Source organism: Aegilops tauschii, chromosome 3 (genome assembly GCF_002575655.3).
Source record: "Aegilops tauschii subsp. strangulata cultivar AL8/78 chromosome 3, Aet v6.0, whole genome shotgun sequence".
Lineage (NCBI taxonomy): Eukaryota > Viridiplantae > Streptophyta > Magnoliopsida > Poales > Poaceae > Aegilops > Aegilops tauschii.
In genome coordinates, this window is record NC_053037.3 from 514,261,437 (window position 1) to 514,275,072 (window position 13,636).

The window sequence follows — 13,636 nt, forward strand, 5'->3', positions numbered from 1 at the left end:
GTCAAATGAGATAGCGGTCTTCGCTATAAAAAACAAAATTAAGTATAACATTTGGCGTTTGATTTGTTTTTCAGCACAGGTCAAGATGCTTAAGTTTTTTCAAAAAGAAAATTGCATGTAACATTTGGGTGTCACGGTGAACACAACTGATTTTTCTCATACTTTTTACATTTATAGAAAATATTTTAACGAGCAGAAGCATATGCTCCCAAGAGTCAAGTTGGACTTCTGTGATATAGACGGACTATTTATAGGTTGCCGAGCAGGTAGTTCTTTTAGTCTTTTCAAAGCTCATCTTTTTTCTTTAATCTTCCATCGTCTTCTTCCTCTCTGTCCACCTGATCTCACCGCCATCAGCGGCCGGGGACACTCGAGCGTGCACCTGGGCCTTTCCCATCGCCGTGTTATCGCCGCCTCCCACCTCACCTTGGCGAGCCGGACCTCCCCCCTCCTCCCAAAAAAACCCTCTCACACACACACACACACACACACACACACACACACACACACACACAAAAGAATGTACCCTAAAAAATCCCTCCACCTGTGATGCCGCGGTAGCTCATCTTGTTACATTTATAGACAATTTACATATAGCTACTGCGCATAATATAACACGAACTGTTGAATATGTACGGCGCGATGTACACGTACCTCTGGAAGATCTTCAAGCTTTGTGTCAGCGGGATGATACGACTCCATCGTCGAGCTCACCGGAAAATTCTGGTTTCACAGGCTGGACCTATATAGTTAAGCGAAAAATCTCGGATCGTGCTGGAATCCGAAACACTGTAGGACTTCCCGACGTATTCGGTAGTGGAAATTCTAACAGTTCGTCCTCGAAAACAATTTCAACAGGTAGGCTTTCAAAAATACTAATATTATAACACGGATAGATCACATCAAAATCAATGACCACGCACGTCCAGAAAACTTTGCCAAAGACACGTAACTTATGTCTCTTCTTATTTTACTTTTTTCCTTCTCTTGTTTCCTCGGTGGTACAGACTTATGCAGGGGATATGCATATATATGCACGAACCGACCCGAAGATCACCTAAACCTTTTTTTTTGCGGGGGAAGATCACCTAAACCTACTCGTACTTGTTCTGGACTTCAAGCCGGACTCAGCTTGTTCCATATGGCATTGCAAGCTAATTCCAACGTAAACCTTTAGTACTAGTTTTCTCTTTTCGAGTAAACTTTTGATCTATTCATTTTCAATCACGACGGAATAACGAACAACAAAAATAATAATAATTACACCCGGATCCATAGACCACCTAGCGTCAACTATATGTATTGAAGCGAGTCGAAGACGTGCCGCTGTCGTTACCCCTCCCTCACCGGAGCCGGGCAAAAACTTGTTATAGTAGACAGTTATGAAGTCGTCGTGCTAAGGCACCATAGGACCAGCGCATCAAAACATCAACCATCATCGATGAAGAGTAACGTAGATCGAAAGGATGCAACCTGAACACACACGAACGTAGACAAATGACGACCAGATTCGAGCATACCCACCAAATACAAAGGTGGCTGCCCAAATCATCCGGCTGATTTCACGGGGAAATCAGTCAGGTTGCGCGTCGTTGGATTCATCTACTAACAACCGTTGGATCAGGTCAACGCGAGCAACAACCGCGTCGCCAAAGGGACGCAGCACCGCATGCTCGCGGCAGAGACCACGCCCCCTCACACCACCCCACCTCCCCCCCCCCCCCCCCCCCCCGGTGATGAAGCTACACTACAGCGCCGGTGAAGCTTCATCGTTGTCGTCGCCGGCGCCGGCGATGCTAGACTGTAGCGCCTACCCCGCTGCACTGCGGCTCAGCGCCGCCGGTGGAGCTCCATTGCAGCCGCTAGTGAAGCTCCACTGCAGCACCGCCCGCCGCGCCGCAGCTCGGGGTTCACCGGCGAAGCTTCATTGCTGTTGTCGACGGCGCCGACGATGCTACACTACAGCGCCTATCCCGCTGAATCGCGGCTCAAGCCGCTAGTGGAGCTCCATTGCAGCCGCCGGTGAAGCTCAAATGCAGCACCGCCCGCCGCGCCGCAGCTCGGGGCTCGTCGGCGAAGCTCCATTGCAGCGCCTGTGAAGATTCATTGCAGCTTCGCGTGCTCATCGCAACTCCGGGAGCCGCCGTTGAAGCTCCATTGCAGCTGTCGGTGAAGCTCCATTTTGCAGCCGCTGGTGAAGCTTCTTTGCATCACCGAGCTCCGGGCCTCCACGCAAGCGCTGCATCGCAGCATCGGGAGCCGCCAACGAGCGCTCCTCTGCAGCACCGCTGCGCGCATGCGGCGGCGACGTCTGAAGCTGCGGCGGTGATGGGGTACTGCGATGAAGCATATGACGGTGACATTCTGATGCTGCGACGGTCGCCGTCGTTCCTCACCCGGTTCGTGGCAGCGGTGGATTGGTGAGAGCGAGCGTGACGACCAGAGATGGTGAGAGTTTGTGCAACGGCGACAGTGGCACGGTGCAGAGAAGTGTGCAGCACGGGGATGGAAGGAGAATGGATCTTGATGAAGGACTTGAACGTGAGGATAGGAGGTGGTGGGCCCCAAAGCAACACGCATCGGGCGGGAAAGGCGGCGGACGCAGGGACAAAATCATCCGGTTTATTTAGAACGTTTTCCAAAACAAATCCGCTGGAGACACATCTTCACACATCCATCGACGATACTAGACGCATCAAAGCTAGGTGAGTTTTAGCAATCCCGTATTTATATATACGAGATGCGATGCCTTCCTTTCCCCCAGTATATACGAGATGCGATGCCTTCCTTTTCCCCACCCTACTCAACGCAGCCAAACTCCCTCTTCGGCTCCTCCTACCTCACGCTCTCCATCGCACAATCGGCAAGGGCAAGCTCAACAAGGTCACGACGTTGGAGCAAAAAAGGTGATTGAGCTGAAGCCTTTCAACAAGTTTGAGAACATATCTGACGCCCTTTCCACTGCAACCATCATTGATAGCAAGCCCACCAACGGTTTGCACAAGCTCTTGCAGAAGCATTGCGACTGTGTAACGTAAACTGTTGCCGATTCTAAACTTGAAATTCTATAAAGGATAGCGTAAAAACTTTGATTTTTACAGCATACTTCAAGTGATAAAAACTGAAAAAAAAATTATGTCACGCTCACAACCCACAAGCAAGCAACCATTTACTGCAAAACTAAGAAAAATAACATTTACTACAAATTCCAAGTGAAGATGCATTCAAATAACACATGCAACAGATAACCTATGTCATCCGAGATATGAAAATGTCTTTATCTTATGCCAACAGCTAGCTAAGTAGGGATAGAGCATGAATTCCATTCAACCACAAGCTTGCAAACATAGTACGCAGAGTGTCGCAGCCATTTATTCTCATCGTTCTGGAATATATCCCACAGTTCCAACCACCAAGAGCGGCACAGCCAATGCAATTTCTTTTTCAACCCAACATCAGCTTCAACTACTTTGTACTAGTATGTACCAGGACGATTCTGCACTTTTAACTGTGTTCACTCCATGCCTGTCGTCTTACCACTTGAAGCTGCAAACATAAGACAAAATATTAATTACGCACAAGAGTAGACTGAAGAATGCAAACACTAGACAAAAAAATATGGCCTGCTGAATTTGTATATGCATTATGCACCAGCACAACTAAAATGTTCCTAGAACTGTATATGAATTACGCAAACACTTGCAACACAGCAAGTTAAGGCCAAAATGAAGCAAGAATGGACTAGTTTACAAACAAGTGACAATTTGGGACAAGAAAAAAACACTTGGAATCACAAAGAATTAGCTTGGCACATGACAACATAGCTAAAGTTTTTTGAATAGTATAATCCATGGACCCCTCATTAGTCATAAATAACTCAGATACATCATAAAGTGTGTAGGCAAATAGTAACAGGTTTAAAAATTTGAGTGAAAAGATGGCATAATCGTTTTCTGAATAAATTGGCCGAGGATCATCTAGGTAAAGAATGTATGCAAATACCTGATCTGTAAACTTGCCAGGTCATGTAACTTCATGTTCCAGAAAACCAATTACTACCAAAAACATGAACATGGGGATCAATCTCATTCTCATCTGTTGGTGCAATGTGGATCAAGACCAATGAACATGAGTCCTGATCTATCCAATTTCTACCAAATGATTTCTCAGTGATGCTAACATGGGAATGCAGAACAAAGAAGCAAACTGGGTGGTAGTTTGAAAAGCAAAAGTCCAGAGTCATTTTGCACTCCTCCTATGACTAAACAGCAAGCTTGCAGGAGTGTAGAAACATTTACCACTAGAAATTCGGAAACCATGATCAAGCTACAGTATAGTGGTGGTTTATGGTTAAATTACAGCACAAAACAAGGATTTGTTCGGCTCAGTGCAGGCAAAAGTATGCATAGCAACTGCAGTACCATAAACGTGACACTCACAGCTGCTCATCCTGGGCCCTCAAGCAGAGAACCAAGAAGCCCCATTGACATTGAGGACACAGAACTAGATAGATGGCCTAATATGCAGGATTCATGAAAGGTATGGTTGGCACTTCCCAGAGGTCACCAAAATAATATCCATGGTAATGATCTCGACTTATCAAACATTAGGGTACTTTGTGATCGATTCTTGGCTCTTTCTGAGTACAGAGCTCAGCTGTATGATTATCTGAAAAGTAGGACGAGTGCAATCGCACCAAATTTAACTGTACTAGTGGGCAAACTTATTGGTGCTTGACTTATTTCACATGATGGCAGTCTTCTAAATTTGGCCAAGCAGCCTGGTAGCACAATTCAGATACTCGATGCAGAGAAGGCTTTATTCAGAGCTCTGAAGTCAGAACATGCTACACCTAAGTATGGCATCATCTACCATGCATCCTCGATTGTCAGGCAGCTCCAAAACACAAGGAAAAAATTTCTCGTTCGTTTGCTTCAAAAGTCACTCTTGCCATCCGGTGTGATGCCCTTGGTGACGGTGAAGGTAACTCCATCGGTCTTTAGAGTCAACTGAAGCTTGAAACATGGGTTCAGATTCTTGAGGGTAGAGAACTAGGGAGATCTGCTGGTTCCACGAAGGGAACGCCCAAGATAGAAGTGTACGGAAAAGACTGGAAGAAGGGTGCTGGGTTAATTACTCCTGCTAAAACGTACAATCCGTTCGCTGATCTGGTTCGTGCACAATCTACCGAACAAACACCATAGAAGCTTGAGGCGGCTTCAACGAAGAAGAAACATGATGATGCGGAGACTGCACCATCAACTGAGCTTGCTGGCGAAGCAATTCAAAAAGGGTGGGAACCAGGAAAATCGGAAGAGTACAAGGACAGTGAGGAGTCTCCTGCAGGGGGTGCTAATGGCGACAAGAAAAGAAAAGGAGTCCAAGGAGAGCAAGGATCCTGACATGACCACTGCCGAAGGCAAGAAGTAAAAAAAGAAGAAAACCAAAGCACAAGCTGAGGAGATTGTCATCATGGAAGCTGAGTCTAGTTAAGGGGATAAAACAAAGAAGTAAACAGGTTGGTTGGTGAGCAATTCCCCAGAGAAGAAGGGAGAAAGGCAAGTCATTTTCTGTAGGCCTCGGTTCAAGACTTCCTATTCGGTAAAATGGAATTTTGTTGGCTAGTCTGTGTTAGTTAGCCGTGGTATAGGAACATTGCAGGGTTCAGTTTGATCATGCGGCTGTATTGAACAACTACGATTTAGACGATTGGTGAAACTTAAATTTTGCTCTATCTATTAAAAAAACATGCATATTCAGAAACAAAAAAATAGTCACGTGGAAATAGTCGGTACCTTCAAGATTGAGCCTGCTCATCATATTGGTATCTCTATCTTCCTCATCTGACTGATCGGGATAATCATTCTCAGTTTCAGGAACTAAATAGTCAACCGATTCCTCCTCGGCTTCCCAATCTTCAATCGAATGAACCGGCTCAGGCAACATTAAACCAGGATTTTGTTCCAGCCACTTAAGATGTTGTATCAGGTCCTTGATTTTGCTGCTTACTTGTAGTATCAAGTTCTCCTCTATCACATATTTGAGGTACATTAAATGTTCAAAATGCTTGGCCATGTACCCACGGTGGGAATAATAGAAGTCTTGAATTACGCCAACATCATGCACAGACGGATTCTTGATGTCAGGGAGGCACATGGGACCATAGAACTTATCGCTCAAACTGCAGGTTTGGATGTCCCGCTGCTGATCATGATACACCTTCCAATATCCGTGTGTGTCTTCTTCATAAGATGACCAAAAACCATCAGGCATACGCATTTTTCTTCGTGGTACGATGTCCTGTGGAATTGGATTGCAATATACTGCATGACCAAAAAAAAAAACATTTCAAAACTCAAAACTCGTTTTAAATATTGCATATATAATATATATCTACAGATTACAAACACTTCGTTGCCGCATATATTTCATTCATCATGATAGCTTAAATATTTTCTCTAGTTGTTATCAACTTGACATTCCTAAATCAGATGCACAGAAACACCATACAGTTTGACTTGTAAGTCATGAAAATCAAATTAAAGTTAATACAAGCATGGAGATGGTTAAGCTATATGAATGCTAAACACCACAATCCAATGAAATCCATTCTGTTCAAAAGGAGGAGTTAAACAGAGAACTTGTGACATGGCAAAACAATGACCCATGCCAGTGTCATCCCATACATGGCAAGAATTGACCAACCCAAATTCGGATGTTCCAATTGGTGGTGCACCATTGGTGTTACCAGGGTATGCAGCCACTTACTCAGTTCAACCAAAGCTGTCACATTGACCACCCTATTTATCATGTATTCCAGTAACTCCACCTCTAGTCCTATTTTCATCTATTCTAGTATGTTCCTTCGTTTTACAAGTTTTGCTATCAAGTTAAATAGAGGAAAATAAGTAATGTTTTTATTACTACAATGGGATGTAACACTTACAGCCTCCTGTGCTCAATTCCACGAATTTTGGCCCACTGTGTAGCACAATAAGATCTTTAGGATCCTTGCATAAAGACTCATTGATCATTTTGGACTTATGCTGCAGCCAAATCCTCACGCTCTCCCACCATTTGATCTTCTCCCGGCATGCTTCAATGGCGTTTGGTGACTCAGCTGGTGGTGCAGAAGGGGGACACGGCTGTTCGATAGCCCCCAGCTCCTGGCAGACAGTATGAACGCACCGTCGACGCCTGGGAGTTGATGGAAAGAACACCCTGCTTCTTATTTCTGCACCCACATCCACATCAGCGTTTTGTGACTCAGCTGGTCGTGCAGAAGGGGGACGTGGCTGCTCGATAAGCCCCAGCTCCTGGCGGACAGTATGGGAGCGATGTGGACGCCTAGGAGTTAATGCAAAGAACACCTTGCTTCTTATTTCTGCACCCAAATCGACATCAGCGTTGGCCTGTGCTCGTCTAGGAGACATCGAGAAGGTTCCCCAGGGATATAAAGGGGGCCGCAGACTTATAGTTGACAAACGGGAAGCTAAAGCAATCGGAGAAATTCAGTTTTGCCTGCCAATGCCACAAAAGTAATAATGATAGTTAAAGAGGAACTGCAATGAGTAATTGGATATAGTAACTAACAGAATACATGATCATGCAATGCAAAGAATGGCGCCAGTGGCATGCACTCTAGTTTCTTATTTTATTTCCAGCATGAATCTATGTCAATGAACATCAAGTGATAATTGTGTAACAGTAACTATCCTACCAGTTGCTAGTTGAGTTTCTATAAGCACCAGGAACACAATCAACCATCAAGGATATAAACATGAAGATACAAAATTGCCAAGTCTATAACTCGGTCGCAGCATGGGCCCCTGCTGAAAGCTTGGATTTCACTAAAACATTTCTAAGTCTGTGATTTGGATGCAGCCTTGGATGCTGCTTGGGAAGCAACTTATCACACGGCTTACGTTGCAAATGATCCTGCTCAATGCATACTGAATTCAACAGCTCCACCTTGTAGCTCAGTCCAGAACCACCCACCAACTCCTGTGCTGCATCAAGACATTTCATTATTTAGAGATGAAAGGGCATGGCAAGCCTAATTAAATGGTAGTCATGCCCTCCTTCTATTGTTATACAACAAGCATTGACTATTCTAATAAGATTGAATTGCAACAGGCCATGATACCTACTTTAGTTAATTAATTTGCAGCAATATAGTGTCATATATCACATAAACATTGAACTGTTGCAAGTCACAAAGGCACAATCACATATATGTTCTTATCAATTTACTTAACTTGTATAAATTGTTGATTGCATATAAAAGATGGCCTGCATTTAATCAGAAGTATTTCAAGCCAGATATGGTTGACAAACATGATATAAGGTAAACATGGGTGCTTTTAGAACATTTCATGTTTGCATTTCTTACAAGTTAGACCAAATTATATCTAACTCGTGGACAACTCAAGAATTTTGTTCAAAGAAAAATCACACAGATAACCTATTACAATCCCCTTTTATATAATTGTTAATTATGCAAAAAGATGTCCAATTGGAGTTTTTTATGCAATATGCAAAATATAAACTACTACAGGAAACACAGAGTTGGCCTTGGCCACAGTGCAAAATACAACGAAATAAAATCCTGTGCCATAATTATCACCAAAATGTATGAAGAAATCACTCTTCTTAGTTCACCTTAAGCTAACACTATTCTCTTTCCGAATCAAAGTGTCAAGTTATACTACTACAAGTTGTTACTTGAGAATCAAACGCTAGCTGAATGTAATGAAACAGTAGCTCATATTGGATAAACAAAGGGTTGCAACCTCAAGCATATGAACACATAACCACCCTGACCATGTATAATCCCCAATCAGTCAAACATATCAAGTAAAATTCAGAATGAGGAAGCCTAAGATCTTCATTTCAATCAAGCATATCCTACCCATTTTTTCGCAAGTCAAATGATTTAGAAGCAAGTCGTTCCAGAAGATTATTCTGCCAACCTTGAACAGATCGTTATTCGACTCTGAACGCTTTCCCGTGTCTCCTCGGTTTTCGAAAAATCACTTGAACAAGGTGATTATGTCAGTGCTAGCATGCGTTTTCTAGGGTTAAATAACACTAGCAAAAGAGGCATACATACAGAAATAAACAGCAAGTGGTGGTGGTTGGTTGATTCGGCCGGGTTAGTGTTACGGGTACGAAGTCGAACAACCAAGCGACGACATCGCAATTCACCATCTCAAAACACGCAGGGAGGCGGAGGGGGGTGAGGGCGAGCTCACCGACTCGAAATCGTCGCCGTGGTCGTTCGTGCCCCCGAGCGAAGCGAGTGGGTCGGCGGAGGCGGAGGGGATGGGCCGGCTGGGGAGCAGGGCGGAGGGGAGCCGGGTCGCGGGACTCCACCAGGCTCTCCTCGGACTCGGAGGGGTTGAGAGGGTGATCGGAGAGGAGGGGGGAAGGGAGAAACCCTCGAGCTGAAGACACCGGTCGGTGGCGGTGGGAGGGAGAGGGAAGCGGTGCGGCGGAGGAGGCGGTCGAGGATGGTTTGGGTTGGGGTTTGAAGAGAGAGGCGCGAGTGAGGGCGGCGTGCGTTTCGACTTTCGAGCCGAACGCGAAATATGTGGTTGCAGTTGCACGCAGGAGTGCTACAAGTGTTCCCTCAAAAAAAGGAGTGGTACAAAGTGTGCAACAGCAGAAGGCAGATAGTGTGGACTGTCTTTTTTTTCAAAAAAAATTCGATCTATTCATCTTCAATCATGGCAGTACAACAAAAACCATAGACCATCTAGCGACGACTACGAGCACCGAAGCGAGTCGAAGGCGTGCCGCCGTTATCGCCACTCCCTTGCCGGAGTCGGGCACAACTTGTTGTATTAGACAGTCGAGAAGTCGTCGTGCTAAGGCCCCATAGGACCAGCGCCCCAGAACAGCAACCGCCACCGATAAAAAATAGGCGACTACTAGGCGCCGGTCGACCGGCCCAATATTTCGGCCGGTCGTCGCGCAGCCCTTCGATCCCTCTGTGTCTAACCGTTCGATTGGTTTCGTTCCCCATACGCCTCACCCCTCGCACCCCCTCCTCTGAGAAAAACATGGCGGTCCGCCCTCTCGCCACCGCGTTCCACAGAGCTAATTCCTGCCCTCCCCGTTCGTCTCGCCCCCGACGCTCGTCGTCGAATCAAACCTCCAACGCTCGGGGCCATCAAATGCAACAAAAAAATCCAATGGTCCCGTATCAGCATTTACATGGCCTTCCCCTGTTCATCCATGGTAGCAGCAAAAACTGTAACATATGTATCAATCCTGAACACCATAGTAGCAAAAACTGTCAACATATGTATCAAGCCTGAACACCGTAGTAGCAAAAACTATCAACATATGTATCGATCCTGAACACCGTAGTAGCAAAAACTATCAACATATGTATCGATCCTGAACACCGTAGTAGCAAAAACTGTCAACAACCTGAACACCGTAGTAGCAAAAACAAGAATGGTTGCAGCAAAAACAGTGGTAGCAAAACTGGTACTCTGGTTCTACCCAAACAAACATGGTAGCAAAATTTTGGGTTGGTTCCAGCAAAAATCAAACATGATGGTAGCAAATTGGTACGCTGGTTCCAGCAAAACACAACCGTGGTAGCAAAAAAATGACTGGTTCCAGCAAAAAAAAGACAATGGTAGCAAATATTTGGGGCTCCTTCCTGCAAAAAAGAACCTCGCCGGATCTCCCACACTTGTTGCCGTGGTTTCAAACGCCCTGAACGCCGGCCGCCGCAGCTCTCCAGCACTTGTCGCCACTATATCCAGCACCGATGGGTGCTGGTTGCAGCACTTGTAGTCGTCGTCTTCAATCTTGTGGCCACCGTCCCAGAACCGGGTAGCGTCGGTCCCAACACCAAGCGGCACCGGTCCTAGCTCCGGCACCGGCACCCGGTCTCCCACTCGGCCCCGCCCCCTGAAGGCTTACAGGACTGGACGGTGTTTTGCAACAAAAAGCTCCGCGGAGGCCCAGTCCGGCTTGTCGGCATGAAGGCAGGGGGAGGATGGATGGGGGTGGAAGAGGGGAGTTTGCAGCGACTCGTGCAGTGACAATGGTGGCCGGCGCGATCTATCGCAAGGGAAAGCGAGGAGTGGGGAGAGGATAAGAGCCACGATTGGGAACGAGGCAGGGGAACTCTCCAGATCGTACTGGATAGAGATTAGAGAATGATGTGCGTCTGGCCCACTAGACATGTGTCTAGCGTAGAGTACTAGGAGACGCACGATATTAGTTGATCCGACGCGCGGCACGCGACCGGCGGAACGCTCGGCCGGTCCGCCGTATACAAACGTTTTCCTAAAAAATAACGTAGATCGAAAGGATCCAACACGAAGACACACGAATATAGACGAATAACAACCAGATCCGAGCAAATCCACCGAGGATAGATCCTCCGAAGACACACCTCCACACGCCCACCAACGATGCTAGACACATCACCGGAACGGGGCTAGGCGAGGAGACCTTTATTCCATCTTCAAGGAGTCGTCGTCGTCTCGCCTTCCTGGGCAGGACACAAACTTAACAAATCTAAAAAGAACGACTAACAACGGAGCCATCCCGCCGGCCTTGCCACTTTGCCAGGATCCACCACGCCCCCATGGCCCTACGGCCACCGGAGACGAGGCGGACCTGTGGCGGAGCCGGCGAGAGGCACAAACCCTAGTTTTGGGAGGATGAGGCAGCGGCTCTACGTACCACACAGATAATGTGGACTGTCGACACGAGAACAACCAAATTCATCTTCCCGGCAAGTTTGCATTTTTTTAACTTTTGATCTATTCATCATGCCATGGCAATACAAAAAACTCAGAAATAACAAGAAATGCATCCATGTCCGTAGACCATCTAGCGGCGACTACAAGCACCGGAGCGAGGCTAAGGCATGTCACTGTCATTACCCCTCCCTCACTATAGTCGGGTCAAACTTGTTGTAGTAGATAGTCGAGAAGTCGTTGTGCTAAGGCCTCACAGGACCAACACACCAGAACAACAACCGCCGTCGATGAAGTGAAGTATAGATCGAAAGCATCCAACCTGTAGACACACGCACGAAGATGAGCAAAGGATGGATCCAAGCGGATCCATCGAGGATCAGCACCGACCGAATCCCGCAAGGCCCGGTGGAGACACACCTCCACACGCCCTCTGACGATGCTAGGCGAATCACCATAACGGGGGCAGGCGTGAAGAACCTTATTCCATCTTCAGGAAGTCGCCACTGAAGGAAATATGCCCTAGAGGCAATAATAAAGTTATTATTTATTTCCTTATTTCATGACAAATGTTTATTATTCATGCTAGAATTGTATTAACCGGAAACATAATACATGTGTGAATACATAGACAAACAGAGTGTCACTAGTGTGCCTCTACTTGACTAGATCGTTGATCAAAGATGGTTATGTTTCCCAACCATAGACATGAGTTGTCATTCGATTAACAGGATCACATCATTAGGAGAATGATGTGATTGACTTGACCCATTCCGTTAGCTTAGCACTTGATCGTTTAGTATGTTGCTATTGCTTTCTTCATGACTTATACAGGTTCCTATGACTATGAGATTATGCAACTCCCGTTTACCGGAGGAACACTTTGTGTGCTACCAAACGTCACAACGTAACTGGGTGATTATAAAGGTGCTCTACAGGTGTCTCCGAAGGTACTTGTTGGGTTGGCGTATTTCGAGATTAGGATTTGTCACTCCGATTGTCGGAGAGGTATCTCTGGGCCCTCTCGGTAATGCACGTCACTATAAGCCTTGCAAGCATTGTGACTAATGAGTTAGTTACAGGATGATGTATTACGGAACGAGTAAAGACACTTGCCGGTAACGAGATTGAACTAGGTATTAAGATACCGACGATCGAATCTCGGACAAGTAACATACCGATGACAAAGGGAACAACGTATGTTGTTATGCGGTTTGACCGATAAAGATCTTCGTAGAATATGTAGGAGCCAATATGAGCATCCAGGTTCCGCTATTGGTTATTGACCGGAGACGTGTCTCGGTCATGTCTACATAGTTCTCGAACCCCTAGGGTCCGCACGCTTAAAGTTCAATGACGGTTATATTATGAGTTTATGTGTTTTGATGTACCGAAGGTAGTTTGGAGTCCCGGATGTGATCACGGACATGACGAGGAGTCTCTAAATGGTCGAGACATAAAGATTGATATATTGGAAGCCTATATTTGGATATCGGAAGTGTTCCGGGTGAAATCGGGATTTTACCGGAGTACCGGGGGTTACCGGAACCCCCCCGGGGGGTTTAATGGGCCAAGATGGGCCTTAGTGGAGAAGAGGAGGGGCGGCCAGGGCAGGCCGCGCGCCCCCTCCCCCTCTAGTCCGAATTGGACAAGGAGGGGGGCGGCGCCCCCCTTTCCTTCCTCTCTCCCTCCTCCTTCCCCCTTCTCCTACTCCAACTAGGAAAGGAGGGAGTCCTACTCCCGGTGGGAGTAGGACTCCTCCCCGGCGCGCCTCCTCCTGGCCGGCCGCCTCTCCCCCTTGCTCCTTTATATACGGGGGCAGGGGGCACCTCTAGACACAACAATTGATCTCTTAACCGTGTGCGGTGCCCCCCTCCACCATAATCCACCTCGATAATATCGTAGCG

The 13,636-nt window shown here is 46.5% G+C and overlaps 1 protein-coding gene and 1 pseudogene across 3 annotated transcripts; one reads left to right on the plus strand and one right to left on the minus strand.

Moving 5' to 3' along the window:
• Positions 1 to 3,154: 3,154 nt before the first annotated feature.
• LOC141042483 (uncharacterized) lies at positions 3,155 to 9,610 on the minus strand. 3 transcript variants are annotated; one of them, XM_073510944.1, is made up of 6 exons: positions 9,255 to 9,565; positions 7,926 to 8,009; positions 6,947 to 7,521; positions 5,796 to 6,323; positions 4,003 to 4,055; positions 3,155 to 3,546 (listed from the first exon to the last, which is right to left on the minus strand). In XM_073510944.1, the coding sequence occupies exons 3-5, from the start codon at positions 7,431 to 7,433 to the stop codon at positions 4,024 to 4,026; spliced, it is 1,047 nt and encodes a 348-aa protein (XP_073367045.1). In that variant the 5' UTR covers positions 7,434 to 7,521; positions 7,926 to 8,009; positions 9,255 to 9,565; the 3' UTR covers positions 3,155 to 3,546; positions 4,003 to 4,023. The 3 variants fall into 3 exon arrangements, with proteins under 3 accessions (XP_073367045.1, XP_073367044.1, XP_073367043.1); XM_073510943.1 differs by lacking the exon at positions 4,003 to 4,055 and having other exon boundaries at positions 7,926 to 8,004; positions 9,255 to 9,610; XM_073510942.1 differs by lacking the exon at positions 4,003 to 4,055.
• On the plus strand, positions 4,181 to 5,555 carry LOC109783646 (probable nucleolar protein 5-1; annotated as a pseudogene).
• Positions 9,611 to 13,636: the final 4,026 nt, after the last annotated feature.

Bases quoted from the DNA above. Each gene is read 5' to 3' on its own strand.
- LOC141042483 (XM_073510943.1), bottom strand. From the start codon at position 7,433: ATGTCTCCTAGACGAGCACAGGCCAACGCTGATGTCGATTTGGGTGCA. The intron at 6,324-6,946 runs GTAAGTGTTACA...TTGGTCATGCAG, and splicing joins GGAATTGAGCACAGGAGGCT to TATATTGCAATCCAATTCCA. The intron at 3,547-5,795 runs GTACCGACTATT...TTATGTTTGCAG, and splicing joins GAGCAGGCTCAATCTTGAAG to CTTCAAGTGGTAAGACGACA.